The sequence below is a fragment of the Alosa sapidissima genome, chromosome 24 (genome assembly GCF_018492685.1).
Source record: "Alosa sapidissima isolate fAloSap1 chromosome 24, fAloSap1.pri, whole genome shotgun sequence".
Classification (NCBI taxonomy): Eukaryota; Metazoa; Chordata; class Actinopteri; order Clupeiformes; family Clupeidae; genus Alosa; species Alosa sapidissima.
The window spans coordinates 15136337-15154404 of record NC_055980.1 but is presented as its reverse complement, the minus strand read 5'-3'; the positions used below and the strand labels follow the sequence as shown (position 1 = coordinate 15154404).

Sequence of the window (18068 nt, the reverse complement as noted above, 5' to 3'; positions counted from 1 at the left end):
ATTAAAGTTTGTGTGTATGTGTGTGTTAGAGAGAAAAAGAGAGACTCTGTGTGCATGCAGTCACATCTGTGTGTGTGTGTGTGTGTGTGTGTGTGTGTGTGTGTGTGTGTGTGTGTGTGTGTGTTTGAAATATGCTAAACCTCTGAGTGAATGGGTGTCAGAAACATTATCCTCCACACCGGTCGCGTAAACAACCCCGCACCCCGCAAACCCCACGGTCCACTCCAGGGTGACTTTGAAGAGGAGCTGGATGAAGGGGAATAGGAGAATAAAGGGACCCCCACCCCCTTCACCCCCCCCTCCTCTCCTCTCTCCTCTCTTCTCCTCTCCTCTGCAGCACTGGGGCCTGTCGCACCAGCATCAGCCCAGCCGCCCCACTCATTCGCTCGCTTCAACCGACCACATCCACACACTGCACACTCCCGCCTGCCCAAGCGCATTTCACTCTGCACCCGCAGCTGGCTGTAAGCGCTTTGAACCCCCACCCTACCCCCACCACACCATCCCCCAACCCCCCCCCTACCCCACCCAGTCCTCACTTCCCCTGCTCCTCCACTTTCACTCCCCACCGACCCCCCCCCCCCCCACACACACACACACACACACACACAAACACTCACACACACCACCACCACCACCACCTTCCCATCATGCAAAACGACAAAGGCAAGCTCTTCACAAACCCACATCCAATCTGTTGATCATTACTTATTTACGAGGGCCTGAAGGCTCTTGCTGCGGCTGGAAAACCATATTTGATATGGTACACCAGAATGTGTTTTATGCTGCTTGTAGGAATAAAGTATCCCTTAGGCTACGCTATTCAGTCCTCCTCTGGAGCAGTGTGGGTGCTGTAGGGCTTCCTATACACACAGAGATATTTACACGGTGTGTCTAATGTTTAGGAACAAAAAGCAAGCAGAGAAGATGCATTATAAAAAAAAAAACAAGATATGAAATATGAATGTGTGTACTGTATACTATACTGTAATATAACATTAAATAGGCTTTTTTTTTTATCTGTGTCTGTGTTACCATGAGGATGAAGGCATCCGCCAGGCACAGTTTAATTAAACACACAAAGTGTTAAAAATCCGCTTTTAGATCAACCCTCTGATAGCAATATTTGAACAATTAATTACACACGCGTAGTTTAACGGTTCTTTAAATGATAGCTTTAGCACGGAAGAGATGGAGCGCCATAAAAATTGCCATTAATCCATCGCCCCCATGCTGTGGGGCTGATTGTGAAGTGCGGAGAGCCTCTTTCCCCTCCTGTCCTCGCTCGCTTTGTTATTAATGTTGATCAGCGCCCTCTCTAATGGATGAACGCGGGGCCGAGCCGGCGCCTTTCATGCGTCCGAATCAATCGAATCTTTTCGAACACCGGGCGACAAGATAAAAGCAAGGTAACGTTTGATTTCACATCGGATTGCGGAGACGCCCGGTGCACCCCCCCCACACCCCCCCCCCCCCCCCCGCTACTCCCTACACCACCCCGTCCACCTTCACCGCTATCCCCTACTGGAACATCGCCTCCAGTGCCAGAAATAGAACTCAAAGGGAACCCTCCTTTGCGATGGAGGAACCGGCCTCGGGCCATGAAGCCACGGGGCGTTCTGATTGGCCGCGGCTGTCTTTAGCGCCAGCACTGTTTAAGCGCGCACATGTGGATGGTGGCTGCATGGCTGACAGCTGGGGGAGGGGGGAGGGGTCAACAACACAGGAAGAACTGTTCCTCTGAGCTGCTCGGCTGGGCTGGACTGGACTGGGCTGGGCTGGGGAGGGTGCAGTTAAGTAGTCGCTCTGGCCTTCCTCTATTTACATGGCAGCTCTGTGCTCATTCAATCACAGAGCGCTGGCATGGAGTCGACAGGCTACATGCCACTCAAGGACACTGACAAACACTCACACACAGCTCACACACACGCACACGTGGCCACACATGTACACACTCTCTCTCTCACACACACACACACACACACACACACACACACACTATCACACACAAGCAGACATAATCAGACAAGCATTTCTGCATTCACACAAACACACAAGAGCACATCCACACACACACACACACACACACACGCACACGCACACACACACACACCATACCTGATCACTTTAGGTGAGGTGTTAGGAGAGTTCCTCATGCCACCATTGCGCTGTTTCTTCTTGGGTGACAGAGCAGACTGTGGCTCCTCATCCACTACAGGTAACAAGAGTGTTTATTAGCAGTGAACTCAATCACACACTTCTCACAGAGCGCGCACACACACACACACACACACACACACACACACACACACACACAAAAGACACCAGAGCTTAAATATATAGTATCACCTGCACACAGACAAACAATACACACATGCACCAGAGCTTACACACATAAAACAAAAAACACACACACATACACACACACACACACACACACACACACACACACACACACACACAGACACACACACACACACACAGACACACACACACACACACACACACACACCAATCACATTTCTCACAGAAGGGATTCAAATATTCCCAGAGGTAAAATACAGCTTTGAAACTCATGGGTATGGAAAACATACAACTACGCCACACAGCAAGACACACACACACACACACACACACACACACCCCGAGTAAATCCACAGCAAACACAAGTGCACACCAGCACAGCACACCCAGCGGAGCGAACAGAGGCATTTGGAGATGTGAAATCGTAATGAAGGATTAGGGAGGGATGAGAGAGAGAAAGCATGGAGGAGAGAAGCACAGGGGAGACGTGAGGTGAGAACACGATCCGTCAGCCGGCGGTCCTGCCAAACTCTCTCAGTCACTGCTGCAGTCTACCTGGAACCACCAGAACAGGCATTGTGGCCAACAAAGTCATAAGACTGAGGTTAGTTTTGCTTTAGTCCCACTCTCACCTAGGAATTGTTGATTTAATACCAGGGCAACAGCAAAAAAACCCTTCTTGGGATATTAATCTATATTGTCATGCTAGACCTCAGAATATGTGAGAAGAATGTCAGGGACCAACGTACAAATAATTTTTACACAAACTGGAATTAGAGAACTACTGTGCTCTAAACTAATTAAATCACAAAGTGCAAAGTACTACAATATCTGATGCAAACTATTTTGCTATAACTATAGGTCATTCTGACAGCACACGCATGACACCTCATGAGTCATCGCTCTCGTCTGATTGGTTAGTGAGTTTCATTGCACTATGCTACAAGTCACTCCACTTGTGTGCACTTAGTTTAATGTCTCCATCATGCTGGAGGGTGGTGGTGGTGGAGGGTGCTTAGCTGGAGGCTGTTCCTCTTACACTGCCTGTGGTTCAGCATGAAGGTGCTGCCATGGGACGAGTGGTAGCGGTACTTCACGGGCAGGCTGCGGGCTCTATGTAGCTGGAGGTCATCCATGCCCCCCGGCCTGGCCGCTGCGCTGCCACCCACGCCAACGGTGCCCCCCAGCTCCCTGGAGCCCGAGAGGCTGAGGCGCAGCAGGGAGGACGAGGTGCTGGGAAGCCACAGACTCCCCTTGCGGTTATTCACCAGAGGCACACGAGCACTGGACCCCAAACCACTAGAGGGCGCTGTCTGGGGAGGGCTAACTGGGATTGGTTTGGGGTTCGGTTTGGGGTTAAGGGGCTGGTTTTGGTAAGGCTTTCTGACTTCATCCTTTACTGCCAAATAAGGAGAAAATGAAAAAAAAGTGCTTAAATTCTGTTAGAGGATTTAGCAGATCTATATTGCCAGATGAATCACTTTTTAGGTAACTTATGACTTAACTCATTATTACACATTATAAAGCCTTATTAGAAGAACCTGCCTGCTGAGGTGAAGTTAAAACCTTTCCAGTTGAGTCTGTAGTCAATAATTAAAAAAGTTATTTAATTTCACTACTTAAACTAAGCACTATAAGCAGGCTTTAGGATTATACAGTATGCTAACTTCAGAAGTATTAATAACCATGAAAATGTTAAGTTAATTAAGCAGACACTGTAATGAACAAGTTTGTGTTAAGTCTTCACTACCTCTGTTGAGGAATGTCTCTTCCAAAGAGATTTACAGACAGCGATGGCCAGACAGAGGTACAAGCCCCTGTCATGTTCCATAAATTGGCTTAGATTTAATGAACAACTTAATTCGAACAGAGGAACGCCAATGTAAGTTACTACATCGCCATCACCCTAATACTACAGCTATGGATTTGCATGAGACTCTCTGAGACTAGCTGGCAGCGATGGTCAATCCGCTCCGCTGAGAAGATTATATCAACAGTCAGCTGCCTCCTAGATTTCATCATCCTGCTCAAGACCTCCTGTGCTCATCTGTCCCACGCCAAGCTGGACCAGTGTCACAGCACTATGTGTCCTGAGGGGACTTGCACTGGGGAAACAGAACCATCTAGTGGCTAGGTATCACTCCATGATAAGCAGAGAGCTATACAGCACTGCAGTTAAATGAAATGTGTTGAAGTTGAATTCAATTAAAGAAGCTAAATTCAAAAGTGTTTTTTTTTTGTTTGCTAGTTTGTTATGATTTACAAACTAACCGTTTCCTAATTTCATCCTCACCGCCTGATGCCCTAATTTAACACTAGGTATGTAATCGTCTCTCACACACTACACACATTACACTACACACTCAACGGAAGACAGACACTGCCGTTCGTGGTCTTGTTTCACATAAATATTGGAGCACAGAGTTCACAGTAGAGTGGCGTGAGGTAAATAGCATACTGATGTGTCACTGGAGAGACTTCTGTTCACTTCGACTACTAAGGCTCCACACATGACACCTCTGCACTGGGTAAGCAGTGCCACCTGCTGTCAAAAAGCTAACCAGCATCTGCAGACACTGAGCATGTGGCTGTGTCTCACAGGCATGGAAACCATTTCTATGTGCGGCTGGCCATCAAACACTATTTCTACGGTATTTCTACTGTATATTTACTGCATATGGCTTTCTGTATACCACTGAATATTATTTCCATACAGAAGTGGCTGGATCAAGCTGGCTATGATGACACCACAAATACACACACACACACACACACACACACACACACACACACACACACACACACACACACACACACACACACACACACACACACACACACACCATCATCATGACAAACAGTTTGTGGGTATTCTGGGGGCATTATCTCCAATAATCTGGTTCAGAGCACCTATGGCCAGAAAAAAAAGCTTTCATTCCCACTGCTATATGTAAACAAGGACAAACAGTCGCTACCTGATAATTGCAGCTTAGCACATTTATTTAATAATTTATGGATGTTTTCAGCCTAACCCAAACCCCTATGAGTCTCTAACCCAAGAACATTTTCTATTACTATGTGATAGACAAAAATGTTTTTTGAATCCTTGAATAGCTATTGCAATCAATAGCAAGACTTTTAATTAGAGATTTTTACATCAGCAGCAACATGCGAACAGAGAATAAGATGAGAGCAGGTGACAGGAGTAGGACAGAAGGGTGTAGGGTGGATGGAAGGAAACTAGAGAAGTGCACAAGGAGACAAGGACATAAGGAGACAAGGACAGAAGAAGAAGAGGTTAGGAAATAAATGAGGAAGGAAAAAAACTTACTTGATTTGATATATCCATTATAGTTACTTTTAGCTGAGAAGAGTGCAGAAACAGTGAGGTTAGAGTAAGGATGAGAAAAGGTTGCAGTGATAACTAAATGAAAGAGTACACAGTCTTTACATTTCAAACAGAAGAGTGCAATGGACAGGGTGAGAAAAGCATTGGAATCTCAATTGAGGAGATTCTCTTTAAGGCACATTTGAAAATGCGGTGCCTGTAAAGTATGAAGCTGTTTATCATCATGGATAATAAAAAAAATAAAAAAAGCAATGGAACAGAAATCAGATTTATTTGTGGTTAATCAAATGATGATTTTGCAAGGATGAGATGATCTGCTGATGAGTTGGGGTAGATCAAAATGATTTGACTGAGCAAAACCTTGGCGAGGGAAACCTTGGCAAAACCAAAGCCACAAATTATGAAAACTCACCACCTGTGAGAATAGTATTTCATTTACCTAACAGGGAAATAAATGAGTAAAATGTCATATTTCATCATTATTCATGACTTCTATGATCCCACACGATACCTAGCACAGCAAAGCCAGTTTCCATTTAAATGAAACTATATAAATGAAAATGAGCCTGCATGTTTAATTCTTCAGCATCTGTACTGGTTATTGGCCTCATTCATCTCTGTTAAGTCAAAATATCCTTTGGAGGGCAAATCAGGGGAAAATACATGATCTGGACTATGGCTTTAAGACTGAGCCAGGGCAGAGAATGAAAAAACCCAGGGCTCATCAACAAAGTAGGCTGGTGAATTAAATAAATAAATAAATAAATAAATACACATGCATATATATTTAAGCCCTGTGCTACTGACAGACCCCTACAACAACAACGTCTCAACTAGCTGCCACACGGGTGCTGGAATCTGTCGCCATGAATTTGCTACTGTGAGGAAAAGGGCGATGGGACTCTAATAAAACTCTCTAACCCCCAAACACACACACACACACACACACACACACTCAGGGGGAGAGGTGAGGCCTGCCCGGTGGTGGGGAATCTGTCGCACCGTGTTTGGTAGCAACTAATACTGGCTGTGGCAGCCTGACAAAAAAAAAAAAGGGAAACATAATTTTCATGTCGGGCTAGATAAGGGTTCGCTCTCTATGAATATCACAGAGGTTAGACACCGCTATCCTTCTGTACCAGCCACGATCACAACTGCACAGCCCTGCAGCTCAGGACATCAACTATGACTATGGAGAAAATTTTACCATAACCTTGTTCCCATCATATTACAATGCTCAATGAATGTGCCATCATGGCCTCAAACTTGGTGGTGACAATCCTTATTGAACAGTGAGTGAGGCTTTCCATATGAAATTGTGATGTTACAAAATGGATTAAATGGCTATAGATTGACACCGACAAGCCTCAAGTCAATGTCATTTGTATAAAAGCCTCTGAACAAATTGCATATTATGAAAGGATTGTAAAGCAATACATGATCATGGCTGTAATGGAGTATGTAGCAGTGTGTGCCCCATGTACGTGTAGTTGTGTATTGCATGAATATCATGTGGTTTGAACAGAAGCCATATACATACAGTACAGGAGAGTCTGAAGCCAGACAGCAAAAACATCAAGAACACAGTCCCCACCGACACAGCATGCAACAGATGTCTTAGCAGCACTTCGCCAAAAGCAGAAGACCTCACAGAACAAAACCCTCACCAAAGAAGAACAACCACAGCCCAAATCAGGAGTCAGTCCCCACAAACCAGTTTTGATTCAAAAGCGATTGAGAGACACAGATGACGGATCTCACAGACAGGCAGGCCAGGCAGGCAGACGCCATGACAACAGACAACTCGACAGCACGGCATTGTTTTTTTTTTTTTAGCGGTGACGGACGCTGAGGACTTACAGGAGCGCAAAGTGGCTGTGCAATCATTAACAGACAGGGGGGAGAGCGCGTAGCCTTGTCGGTGAGTATCCACGTTACTACGCACACTGCCTGACATGCACGCGCAGTCATGCTCAGAGCGGCCGCAATCAAAACATGCCAGTTTCATTCTCTTGTAGACGGACATCTTGGCTACAGTCATGTTTTGGGATGAGAGGAGGAGGAAAAGCAGCAGGTTAATGGTGGTTAATGGTGAAGACATTCTGTATCCCACAAGGAGGGTCTTTTCTTTCTTTCTTTCTTTCTTTCTTTTTCAAAAATGTTCAAATATGGACCTTTGAAGAACTCCATATTTCTTCAATTTGATTTCTGCATGGGAACGGGATAATGTTTCCCTGTTAGATCAGACACATAAGGACAAGATTGTGTTTGGGCAATAACTTAAATGGAGCATCAGGTCATCTAAAAGTGAGGTTCTAATTTCTGTTATTGCTACAATTCATTTTATGACTCATGAAGACTGAATTCTATTGAGCTGAACGCCTCAACCCCTCACACACTACAGCCTTGTCCTCATCTGTCTAATCCCCAAATATGTTGAAACATATTTGCAGGTACTCTCTTGAACAAGCTCAATATTGCAATATTATATAATATAAAATATTGTATATAATATAATGTATATTTGCAATATTATATAATATATAATATATTTTATAGCAGAAACCCTTGCTTGAACATAAAAGCGACAACACAGAAAACCATGGACAGCTAACTTTACACGCAAGAGGTTATTTCATTAGTGAAATCACAGCAGCCAAGCTGTGCTCCAGGGCTCATGTTGTAATTCCTAAAGTGAAGGGTGAAGGACTCAAAATGGCGATGCGTGGAGCACAAGGAATGTATGACAGGAAAAAGCCTTCAGCACCAAAACTCAGGATGGAGCTCTGAAGTCAGTTAGTGCTTCTTCCATTAGTAATTCACAACAAGCTGGACTGCATGCTTGAATAGAACATGCAACATGTAGTTTACAAACATGGCAGCCCTGATGTTTGATGTGACATACAGTAGCCTTGACAATGCAATCTGTTTTTTAAATGTTAGATATGCAATGAGGGCCTATGGTTGAGGGATCTAACTGTTGTGTCTGATTTAATAAGGTTTTGGTATGACATCTTGTGGTACGTTGGGGTATAGCAACTCCTTTTAAAGATACATTTCTACCCTCTAAAATAAACTATATATTACCATCACAATCAAGATTTTTAGAGAGCTGGTATAAATCTATATCAACAAATCATCTTGTAATGCATTGTTGGTGACACTATTGTAAAAATGCCTGAGCTATCTTTTGGGTTACCCTATATGTTATGCTTAAGAAAAAGGCCTCCAAGTTCTCTTTATCTGAATCACAATCCCTTAAAACTAGATTCTTTCCGTCATGTACTTACACAATAATGATATGCATGGGGGGGTGCAGCACTCACGTTTACACATGCAACATAAACAAATACTGTAGATATATTTTACAATTCAGTTTTTGTGTGACTGTCCTTTCCAAGCATAAAAGGGAGCACTTTTACTCACAATAAATCACTATTAAAGAGTGGTTTAAAAACCATTTCCGATGCAGCAAAAAAGGAAAAAGTAAAGAAAAGATAAAAGAAAAAATGATTTATTTGAAAAAGTTGTTATAATACTGTTAATCCTTTCACTACTGTTGTGGGGTAAGAGATGGTGTTAATTCCAGTCAATGGAAACATCAGAACAAAACAACAACATAATAATAATGTAGTTATATATTCCTATTTAAAGACTGGGAATTACAAATGTCCGGATGCTGATTTTGTAATCTTTGTGTAAGTTAACTATGGCCTTTGTGAAGCTGCTGTGAAATTGTTAAAGCACCTCCCAAACGTAGTCTAGATACTCCAAGTACTTGGTAGTTCAGTCAGTAATAATGTTATAATTCCTATAAGACTGAAGAAATCCCTAAAGGTGATATGAAGTCTTTTCATACCACGGGCACATTTTCAGGCCATGGATAAATTACGTTTTCAGAATTTGGGAAATTACTCTGGGGATACTGGGTGGGAAGCCACATTAATATTCTCTTCTTGTTTTACAATTTCATGGAATAAATGCACTTAGGTACACTACTTTAAACACTGAAAATAAAATAAGAAAAACTTCCTGAAGGCAAAAGTAAAAACAAAAGAATGGCTTCATGAAGGCACATGTAAAGACCAATAACTTTCAGGAAAATTTCAAGTCCACCGAGAATAGAGGGAGCAGATGTAACTGAGCACTTACTTCTTTTGCACCCACACTTTTTGATCCGTTTCGGATCTGTGATGTCGTCGTGGCAAGCTTTGCAGTAATACAGTGCCCTGACATACAAATGAGAACAGTAATAAGAGTGGACATGTGCTTGTCACAAAAACAAACCAGGAATGCAGACTGCTTCAGTTATTGCAGGTGGTTGTGTTTGTGGAAATGTCACAATGCAACAGTACCTCTTCACTTCTTTAGCATCACTGGCTATGAAGAAGCCTAACGTTCCCTCCTCCATCTTCACATGGTTCCCAGGGTTGATGAGCGTGCTAATCAACATCAAAGATACATTCGAGTTTATTCACACTCTTTCAATCTTTAATAAACAGTAACAGCAATAGACAGCAATAAACAACAATAGCAATGCAATGTTACGATGCATAATTTATTGCTGTGTGCATTATCATATCAGATATCAGATGATCAAAATACATACATCATCTTACAAATATAAACAAAGACACATAATGATTTTACTTCATGAACATATCCATTAAGAACTTCAGCATGAAACACTGCAAAGTCTCACCTGCTTTCTCGTATATCTGACTTGTATTCTATGGCTATTAACAACAGCTTCAGCTTCACATAGCACAACCTGGAGGAAAACAAACACTAATCTTACCACACCATGTCAATGTCAAGCACAATAAAAAACAAAGGTGTGTAAATGTATTTTGTTATATGATGAGAGAGATCAAAAGTGTACTCACTCACAAACCTCAGGGAAGGAAAAACCCACAAAGGCACTAGAAAGATACTCTGTGTACATTTCATTGGCCACCCCCTCCAAGTAGTACTTCTGCCATGTGTCCTCTTCAATCTATCCCACCAACAAAGAGATCACAAAATCACCCACCTAGCCAGTAACATACACCTAGTCAAACATCAATCTGTTCCTTTCTCAACCAGACATTGACCAGTCATCATTAATCAAAAGGCCTAAATGTTCAAAACCAGGCATGGGATTATTAGTATCATGAGGCATTAGGGAATGTTTACTGTTTCAAAAGAACATCCCTGAGGAAGGTCATTCACAACCCCAGGGTGCCAACCGGTTTCACAGCCTTTTTTGGCAAAGGACGTGCTACTTAATGGATTAAACTTCGCTAAAGTGTTTATAGCGGTATAAATAACAATGCAAAACGAGCAAAGGACGGGACGGGACGGCCTCCGGTCGGGCGGTACCTTGATGAATGACCTCATGGAGAAGAGGTTGGCCAGCATGGTGGAGAGGCCCTGTGCCAGGCAGCTCTGGGCGATGAAGCCGAGTTTGAGCTCGGCCAGGCAGATGGCGTCGTCTCCCTCCTTCCAGTTCCAGCTCGGGATGTTCAGGAGATGGGCCTGGGAGAGGCGAGGAAGAGAGACGTCAACGAAGACAAATACGACAATTATGTGAAAGGAGAAGAGGAGGAGGAGGAGGAGGAAGATTAGAAAGAACATCTGCAAAAGTAATTTTCACTTGCCAACACTGACTGATTAGTTAGGCTTTTACAGTCCATTAAACACAATTATAAAACTGCAATAGTGAAAGGTGGGGTCCGTACCTTATTGTGGTACTGCAACATCTGTGTTATGATGCGGATCTTAGGGTGGTAATTCTTGATGGATATCACTCTGAGTAATAAGCATAATGATGCACAAATTGGCAAAAGACAGTTGGAAACATTTTCTGTTAAACTTCAGTCCATGAGATGTGACAATCTGGTCCTGATCACATTGATGTTACTCTATCTGTTACTGATGTTTAAAGTAATGGTTACACTTTACTTGATAGTATCTACATCGTTTCATAAACATTATAAACAAGTCATAAACGTTTATGGCATAACACTTTTGTCATTAAGTGTCATTCGTTTTTTGTCATGACAAGTTAGGGTTAAAGTTAGGGTTCATGTGTCATGACAGTGTCATGTCACTCTTATGTAGATACCTTCAAGTAAAGTGTTAACAAAGTAATGAATATTTTAAAATGCTAGACCTTATAACTCTTATGGACAAGCCAACAACAACAAAAAAAAACAGAAAAAGTCAATCAGATCTTGTGTCGTACTTCCAGAGGGGGTGGGTTTGGGCTAAACTAATATTTAAAGGCTAATGTCCTTGATTTAATTGTTCCCCCTACCCTTCTCTTGTGCTTGTCTCACCTCATTATGTTGGAGGCATCCTCTGCATCAGGGTCTGCACAGTATTTGTTAGCTAAGATCAAACAGGCATCGGCCGATTCAATCTGAATGTGGAAAATATCAAAATCAGGAAAGGGATCCACAGGGGTCACCAGCGGAAATAAATCAAGTTAAAACGTTTTAATTTTTTATAATTAACTTAATATTTGTTTTGCCATGAACACTGGTCTACGAGTAAATGACTACTTTGTCAAAAACATTTACATTAGAAATAACAAACAAAATAAGAAAACAAAAAAAAAAAATCACCTTCACTCTTGCAAGATCATGAGGGTTAAGGACAGACCCTTGGTAAAATTCCACCTGGGTGAAATGGCGTTTGAATAAGGCTTCCAGCTCAAGATTAGGGGAAATACTACAACAGAAAGTGAGTAAATAATCAGTCTGTAACTGTGTCTCTTCTCAAAACAACTATGCAAATAAAAAACAGGATTGCTGACCACAAAAGCACTTACTTATGAAGAAAAACAATTTCTACATTGACATCATCCCTGTCCTTGTGAAGAAAGTCTTTTAAGAAGTTGGACACACTTTCAAGCGTTATATGACCACACACCACGATATGCCTGCAAGGTAAAAAGTTTATAAAGAGCCATTAGAGAGGAATCTTACTGTCTACCAGCCCGCCTTGGCTTTCAGCTGGGTAGCATCAAGCTGCATCAAACCCAGCTTTCTGCAACCCTGTCTGTTGATACCTTAAACCAGCAACCACAGATAAACAGAACGAAAAAGGGAACAAATGGATGAAAAGGAGAAATTGATAATGTTATATAATCTGTGATTGTCTATCCATGTAAATTAATCAACAATGTTCCTAAAGGGAAAAAAGTAACAATTAACATGAACAGTTAATTCGCTGCAAATGCTATATGATGTCACGTCTATCCAAGTAAATGGGGCCCTTCAAATGTTCAACAATGTTATTCTTGAGTCCACTCGTCCAGCATTGCCCTGATGTTAAACTTTATAAAAATGCCAATAAAGGAGGAAAAAACATTTTAACAGAATGACAGCTCACATAGTCCTGTAACTGAGGCATTACATAATGAGGAGTTATGTTGTGATAAATAACGCAGTTTCAAGTACCAACATCTTACTAACAAGCTTTTATACTAATGGTTCTCAACCTGGGGGCCAGGACACCAAAGAGCCTCCAGGTTGTGCGAAATAAGAAGCACATTTCAATTCTACATTACACCATCCCTTTACGTCTGTTTTCTTTCATTACCATTACCATGTCAAACGCATACAAACAAGTGTTGTTGTTCACTAGGCAGTCTATATATAGCAGCGTGGCCTTTGCTAAGGCGGTTATAATAAATGCGGTTTATGCCTGAACGTTAGAAGACACCAGAAAACAGGTCTAATCAAATTCACTTGTTGGGGGATAACTGGATTCTGATAGCCTGGCCCTGCCCATCTTCAGTAGATCTTCTTTCAGAGAGATCTAGTCTGGAAACCCATAGTTCATAACCGTTTCCCTCAGACACAATAGGCGAAGTAGGAATCTCTGATCAAAGTGAAAGGCTGGACCAATGATTTCAAAGTAAGTGTCGTTGCAATGGAAGTGTTGCAAACATTTCCCGATCGAGAGTTCCCAGACTCTGTTCACTTCGTGAATGAGTCTGGATATTTCCAGACAATGATTCTGACACATAGAAGGTTAAAATAATGGTTAATAAGCATATGTAAGTATATGGGCTATATTGATAAAATAAAAACAGTGTATCTGTTTGAACCACTGATTAAGTTGGATACTCAAATCAGTGTTGAAGGTTGTAAAAAATGATCTTCATATGCTTTTGTACAAAACAACATAGACAATAAAACAATATTTAAAGCAGGTTAACAGTATTACCAATTTGCTGATCGCTGACGTGCTGTCAGAATCAATGTTATTGCTTGACAAGTATCAATGTTTTCCAGTGTCGCCTTTTGACATTCGGTATAATAAACCTCGTTGGCAATAGTAAGGCTGCAGTATTTGTGGGCTAATAATCTTGGGTCCTATCTTACACCCAGCGCAACGTGGAGCCAAACGGGACGCAAGTCTTGGTCTTGTTCCTATCCTACACCCAAGGATGGATGGATTGTTCGCCATGTGCTCCAGTTCAATTGAACATTGGGCCCATGGGCGTGTCAATTAAAAAAAGAGGTGTGGTCAGGCACATGATCCTAAAATCTTAAATCCACTAAATATCATTATGCCCTCAAATATCCCTTAGCAACGAGTCCAAGGCAACGACCACAGGATGAATATCCTTAGGATTTTCATTCAGTCATTCGAACATTGTAGCTGCCTATGAGACCACGGTGAAGTAGTTTCAGTTTGGATGAGTTCAGTATGCGAGTTCAGATGTATGTATGCTAGTCACACACACGTTTTAATAAAGCAAGGTTTAGTGTAATCCTGGTGTTGCATACACTGATACACAGTCTGGCATATTCCTCCAGATGGCTGACTCTTAAAATACAGCTGTTTAATGTTGCGCTCTTTGCTCTTAAAGGGAATGACAGGTATCACTCTCATTGGTTTAATGGATGTAAGGCCCAAAACACACCCATGACTAATTAAGAAACATAAGAAGAACCCTTTTGAACAATGCGTCTGGCGTCTGATGAAACGTATCACACTATCAAGATAGCGATTTTGGACTGGCCACACCCAAACATATTTAAACCATCCGTTTCAGATTGCTAAAATAGGCCCCCTTATGTCATTATAATGTCGTCCTTGGCTGTGATGTTCCATTAGCTGTGCATTGTTGTTTATACTGAAGAATTGCTGTTATCAACATGATAACATTGTGTTGTCACGATACCAAAATTATGACTTCGATACGATACCTGCCATAAATATCACGATGCTCGATACTAAAACGATACTACGGCGAAATCCTAAGATATCTGGAGAAGAAAGGACTCATACCTCCTCCAAGTGTATTGAGTCATTTGTGTTAAATTTGGTGCACTTTTGTAGGTCAATTCTGGGTTCTAAACTTCCTACATAATTATTTTTTTTATAGTCAGTAAAATAGTAGGCCTACTTTGTGTGATTAAGTCCTTTATTGTTTGTTATAGTTCATTTACATGTGTGTTGTGTTTTGGCAATAAAGTAGCTTTAAATAGCCAAACTAGGCTAGATCAAGGTCAGTGTTAAAATTACTGCATGCAAATCACTGAATGCTATGCAGAGGGGCCTAATCTTTAGGTCATCTGATGTACAGTATAGGCTACCCTAGGCCTTCCCGTGTTCATGGGATTTCTTTGACAGTTGCAAAGGGGAAAATGTGAGGATAGTCTTCTTTGCGCCCAGTGTACAAGTACGACGTTCCAACCACTCAGGTCTTCGTCAGATAGGCCTACACCATTACCTGTTGCAATATATCTGTGTGCATTCCTACATTACGTCTATTTCTTTGATAACATGATTTGCTACCACGTATAAGCCGCTATTATTAGGACTCAACACGCTTTGGTGGTATTATGCTGTGGGCTTTAATTAGCGCATTTCGGGTAGCCTATCCTACATCTGGACAATAATTATTGAACAAATTGCAGTCTACATGCCATGACAAATATTACCAGTAGTAGGCTACTGACCAAACATGAAATAGATCGTTTACAAGTTATGGTAATGTTATTCTGGCGTGAACATTGCGCTTTCATCACGTTAGCACCCTATGATTACAGCTCGTTATGTCTCGTCAAAATTCATGGATGAAGGAAGGTTCGCTTTATCCCAGATAACCATACTCGTTTTCGCTAGACTAAAACATAAGAAAAGAACTTGGCACTAACCATGTAGTCGTGTTCTCTATAGCATATTCGTTAACCTGTCGTTCTTTGAACTTTGAAAAATGTTGGGATATGTCTGCGAGGTGTTTAGCCAAGTTCCATGCGTAGCCTACTGCTTTTAAATGACTTTGTGTACCTGATGGCTTGCCTTCACTATTCGCGATGTATCCGAAATAGTTGCAGATTTCACTGCACCTTTTGTTTTATCCACAAGGCCTAGAACTGTCGGCAAAGAACTATGTTGACGTTGGCTGCGCACTCACTCACTCAGAGCTGCCTGCTTGACACGCCCACTTGCCAAGATGCGTGCAAGGAGCAGTGAGAGCAGCAGTTCACACAGACACAGAACGTTATTATTTTAATAAAGTATCGATTCTAAAAACGTCTGAAATCGTATCGTTTTTTGCGTGAAGGCATCGCGATACCTTTTTAGTATCGATACACCGTGCAACACTCCTATGTACAACCCCAAATCAGAAAAAGTTGAGACGCTGTGTAAAATGCAAATAAAAACAGAATGTGATAATATACAAGTCTCGTAAACCCATAATTTAGCAGCATAAAGGACAGACAACATATCAAATGTTAAAAATGAAAATTGGACTATTTCATGGGAAATATATGTTCATTTTGAATTTGATGCCAGCAACATGTTTCAAATAAAGTTGGGACAGGGAATGTTTACCACTGTACTGCTTCACCCTTTCATTTAACAACATTCTTGTATGTGTTTAGGAACTGAGGAGACCAGTTGCTAGAATTTTGAGAATGAAATGTTGTCCCATTCCTGCCCGATATAGTATTGCAGTTGCTCAACAGTATGGGGTATTCTTAATCATGTTTTTCATTCCATGATGCACCTAATTTGACAGGTCTGGACTGCAGACAGGCCATTTTAGCACCTGGACTCTTCATCTATGGAGAAATACTGTTTAAATATGTGCAGAATTCATTTTGCCATTGTTTCTCTGAAATATTTAAGGTCTTTCCTGGACAAGACATTGCCTGAACGGCAATATATGTTATATACATCATTCAAAATTGATTGTGCCTTACCAAAGAGTTAGAGTACTCCTAAGAGCCCAAAAGATTCTGAAGGACTCTTCTCATCCTAACAATGGATTATTCCTACCGCTGAAATCAAGAAGACGCCTATGTAGTCACAAAGCCAGAACTGAGAGACTCAGGAGAAGTTTTTATCCCCAGGCCATCCGAACTCTGAACTCACACTATACTGACTTTGCACACATTCACTCCTCAGCACTCTCAAACATTTCCCAACTCTGAACTCACACTATACTGACTTTGCACTCATTCACTCCTCAGCACTCATGACCCCCCCCCCCCCACACACACACACACCTACAAGACTTTTAGCACTTTTACATCCCTCTCCCTATGCTACAGACCTTTTATTTATTTTCTTATTTCATCACACGTCAAAACACACACACACACACACACACACACATATCTGACTTTCTCCAACTTTTGCACACTTTTTATTTATTATTTTTGATTTCTCCTCCATCTACCCATGTCCTTGATTGCCTAGCCTTTCTGCCCCCCCCCCACCCCCCACCCCACCCCCATCCCCAACACACACTTACATCATCACTGTCATCACTTCACATACATACAGCACACTGCTTGCTACAGTAAGCCTCCTCTACATACTTGCTGCACACTGCCCCCCCCCCCCACATACACAGCACATTGTCTTCAGGATCTTCTCCAACACACATCCTCTACATACTTACAGCACACTGCCCCCACCTACCCACACACACACACTACACACACACACACACAGTCACTGCTCCACTCCCCTCCCACCCACACACACATCTTCACTGTCATCACTCACATACATTACATACAGTACTCTGCTTGCAATAGTACAATGACTTTCTTTACAGAAACAGGTCTGGTTTTGATGCAGTGCCATCTGAGGTCCAAAAGACCATGGCCATCCAATATTGTTTTACAGCTATAGCCCTTGTCTGCAAAAAGAAATTCTTGATTCTCTGAATATTTCAATTATAGTATGTCCTGTAGATGATGAACTCCCCAAATACTTCACAATTTCACATTAAGAAGCATTAAAATTACATTGTTTCATCATTTGTCCACACGGGTTTACACAGAGTGATGAATGCCCCTACATCTTTACTTCTAAGAGACCCTGCCTCTCTGGGATGCTCTTTTTTATACCCAATCATGTTGCCAGTTACCCTAATTAATTATGAAACATTCCT

General features: G+C 41.9%; 1 protein-coding gene across 19 annotated transcripts in view; it reads right to left on the bottom strand.

Moving 5' to 3' along the window:
* The window catches only part of LOC121699762 (calcium-activated potassium channel subunit alpha-1-like), a 102559-nt gene that overhangs the window by 17647 nt on the left and 66844 nt on the right, over positions 1 to 18068 (bottom strand). For 8 of the 19 annotated variants that reach the window (XM_042082148.1, XM_042082147.1, XM_042082151.1 and 5 more), the window contains exons 10-21: positions 12468 to 12578; positions 12262 to 12367; positions 11974 to 12056; positions 11374 to 11443; positions 11015 to 11170; positions 10540 to 10649; positions 10356 to 10424; positions 10009 to 10095; positions 9806 to 9882; positions 7514 to 7684; positions 5636 to 5668; positions 2119 to 2212 (exon numbers count right to left, since the gene is read on the bottom strand). In XM_042082148.1, the coding sequence (XP_041938082.1) occupies positions 2119 to 2212; positions 5636 to 5668; positions 7514 to 7684; positions 9806 to 9882; positions 10009 to 10095; positions 10356 to 10424; positions 10540 to 10649; positions 11015 to 11170; positions 11374 to 11443; positions 11974 to 12056; positions 12262 to 12367; positions 12468 to 12578 (1167 nt within the window). Of the gene's footprint in view, positions 1 to 2118; positions 2213 to 5635; positions 5669 to 7513; positions 7685 to 9079; positions 9089 to 9805; positions 9883 to 10008; positions 10096 to 10355; positions 10425 to 10539; positions 10650 to 11014; positions 11171 to 11373; positions 11444 to 11973; positions 12057 to 12261; positions 12368 to 12467; positions 12579 to 18068 lie in introns of all 19 variants that reach the window. The other 11 variants (XM_042082157.1, XM_042082163.1, XM_042082164.1 and 8 more) reach the window with 4 other exon arrangements.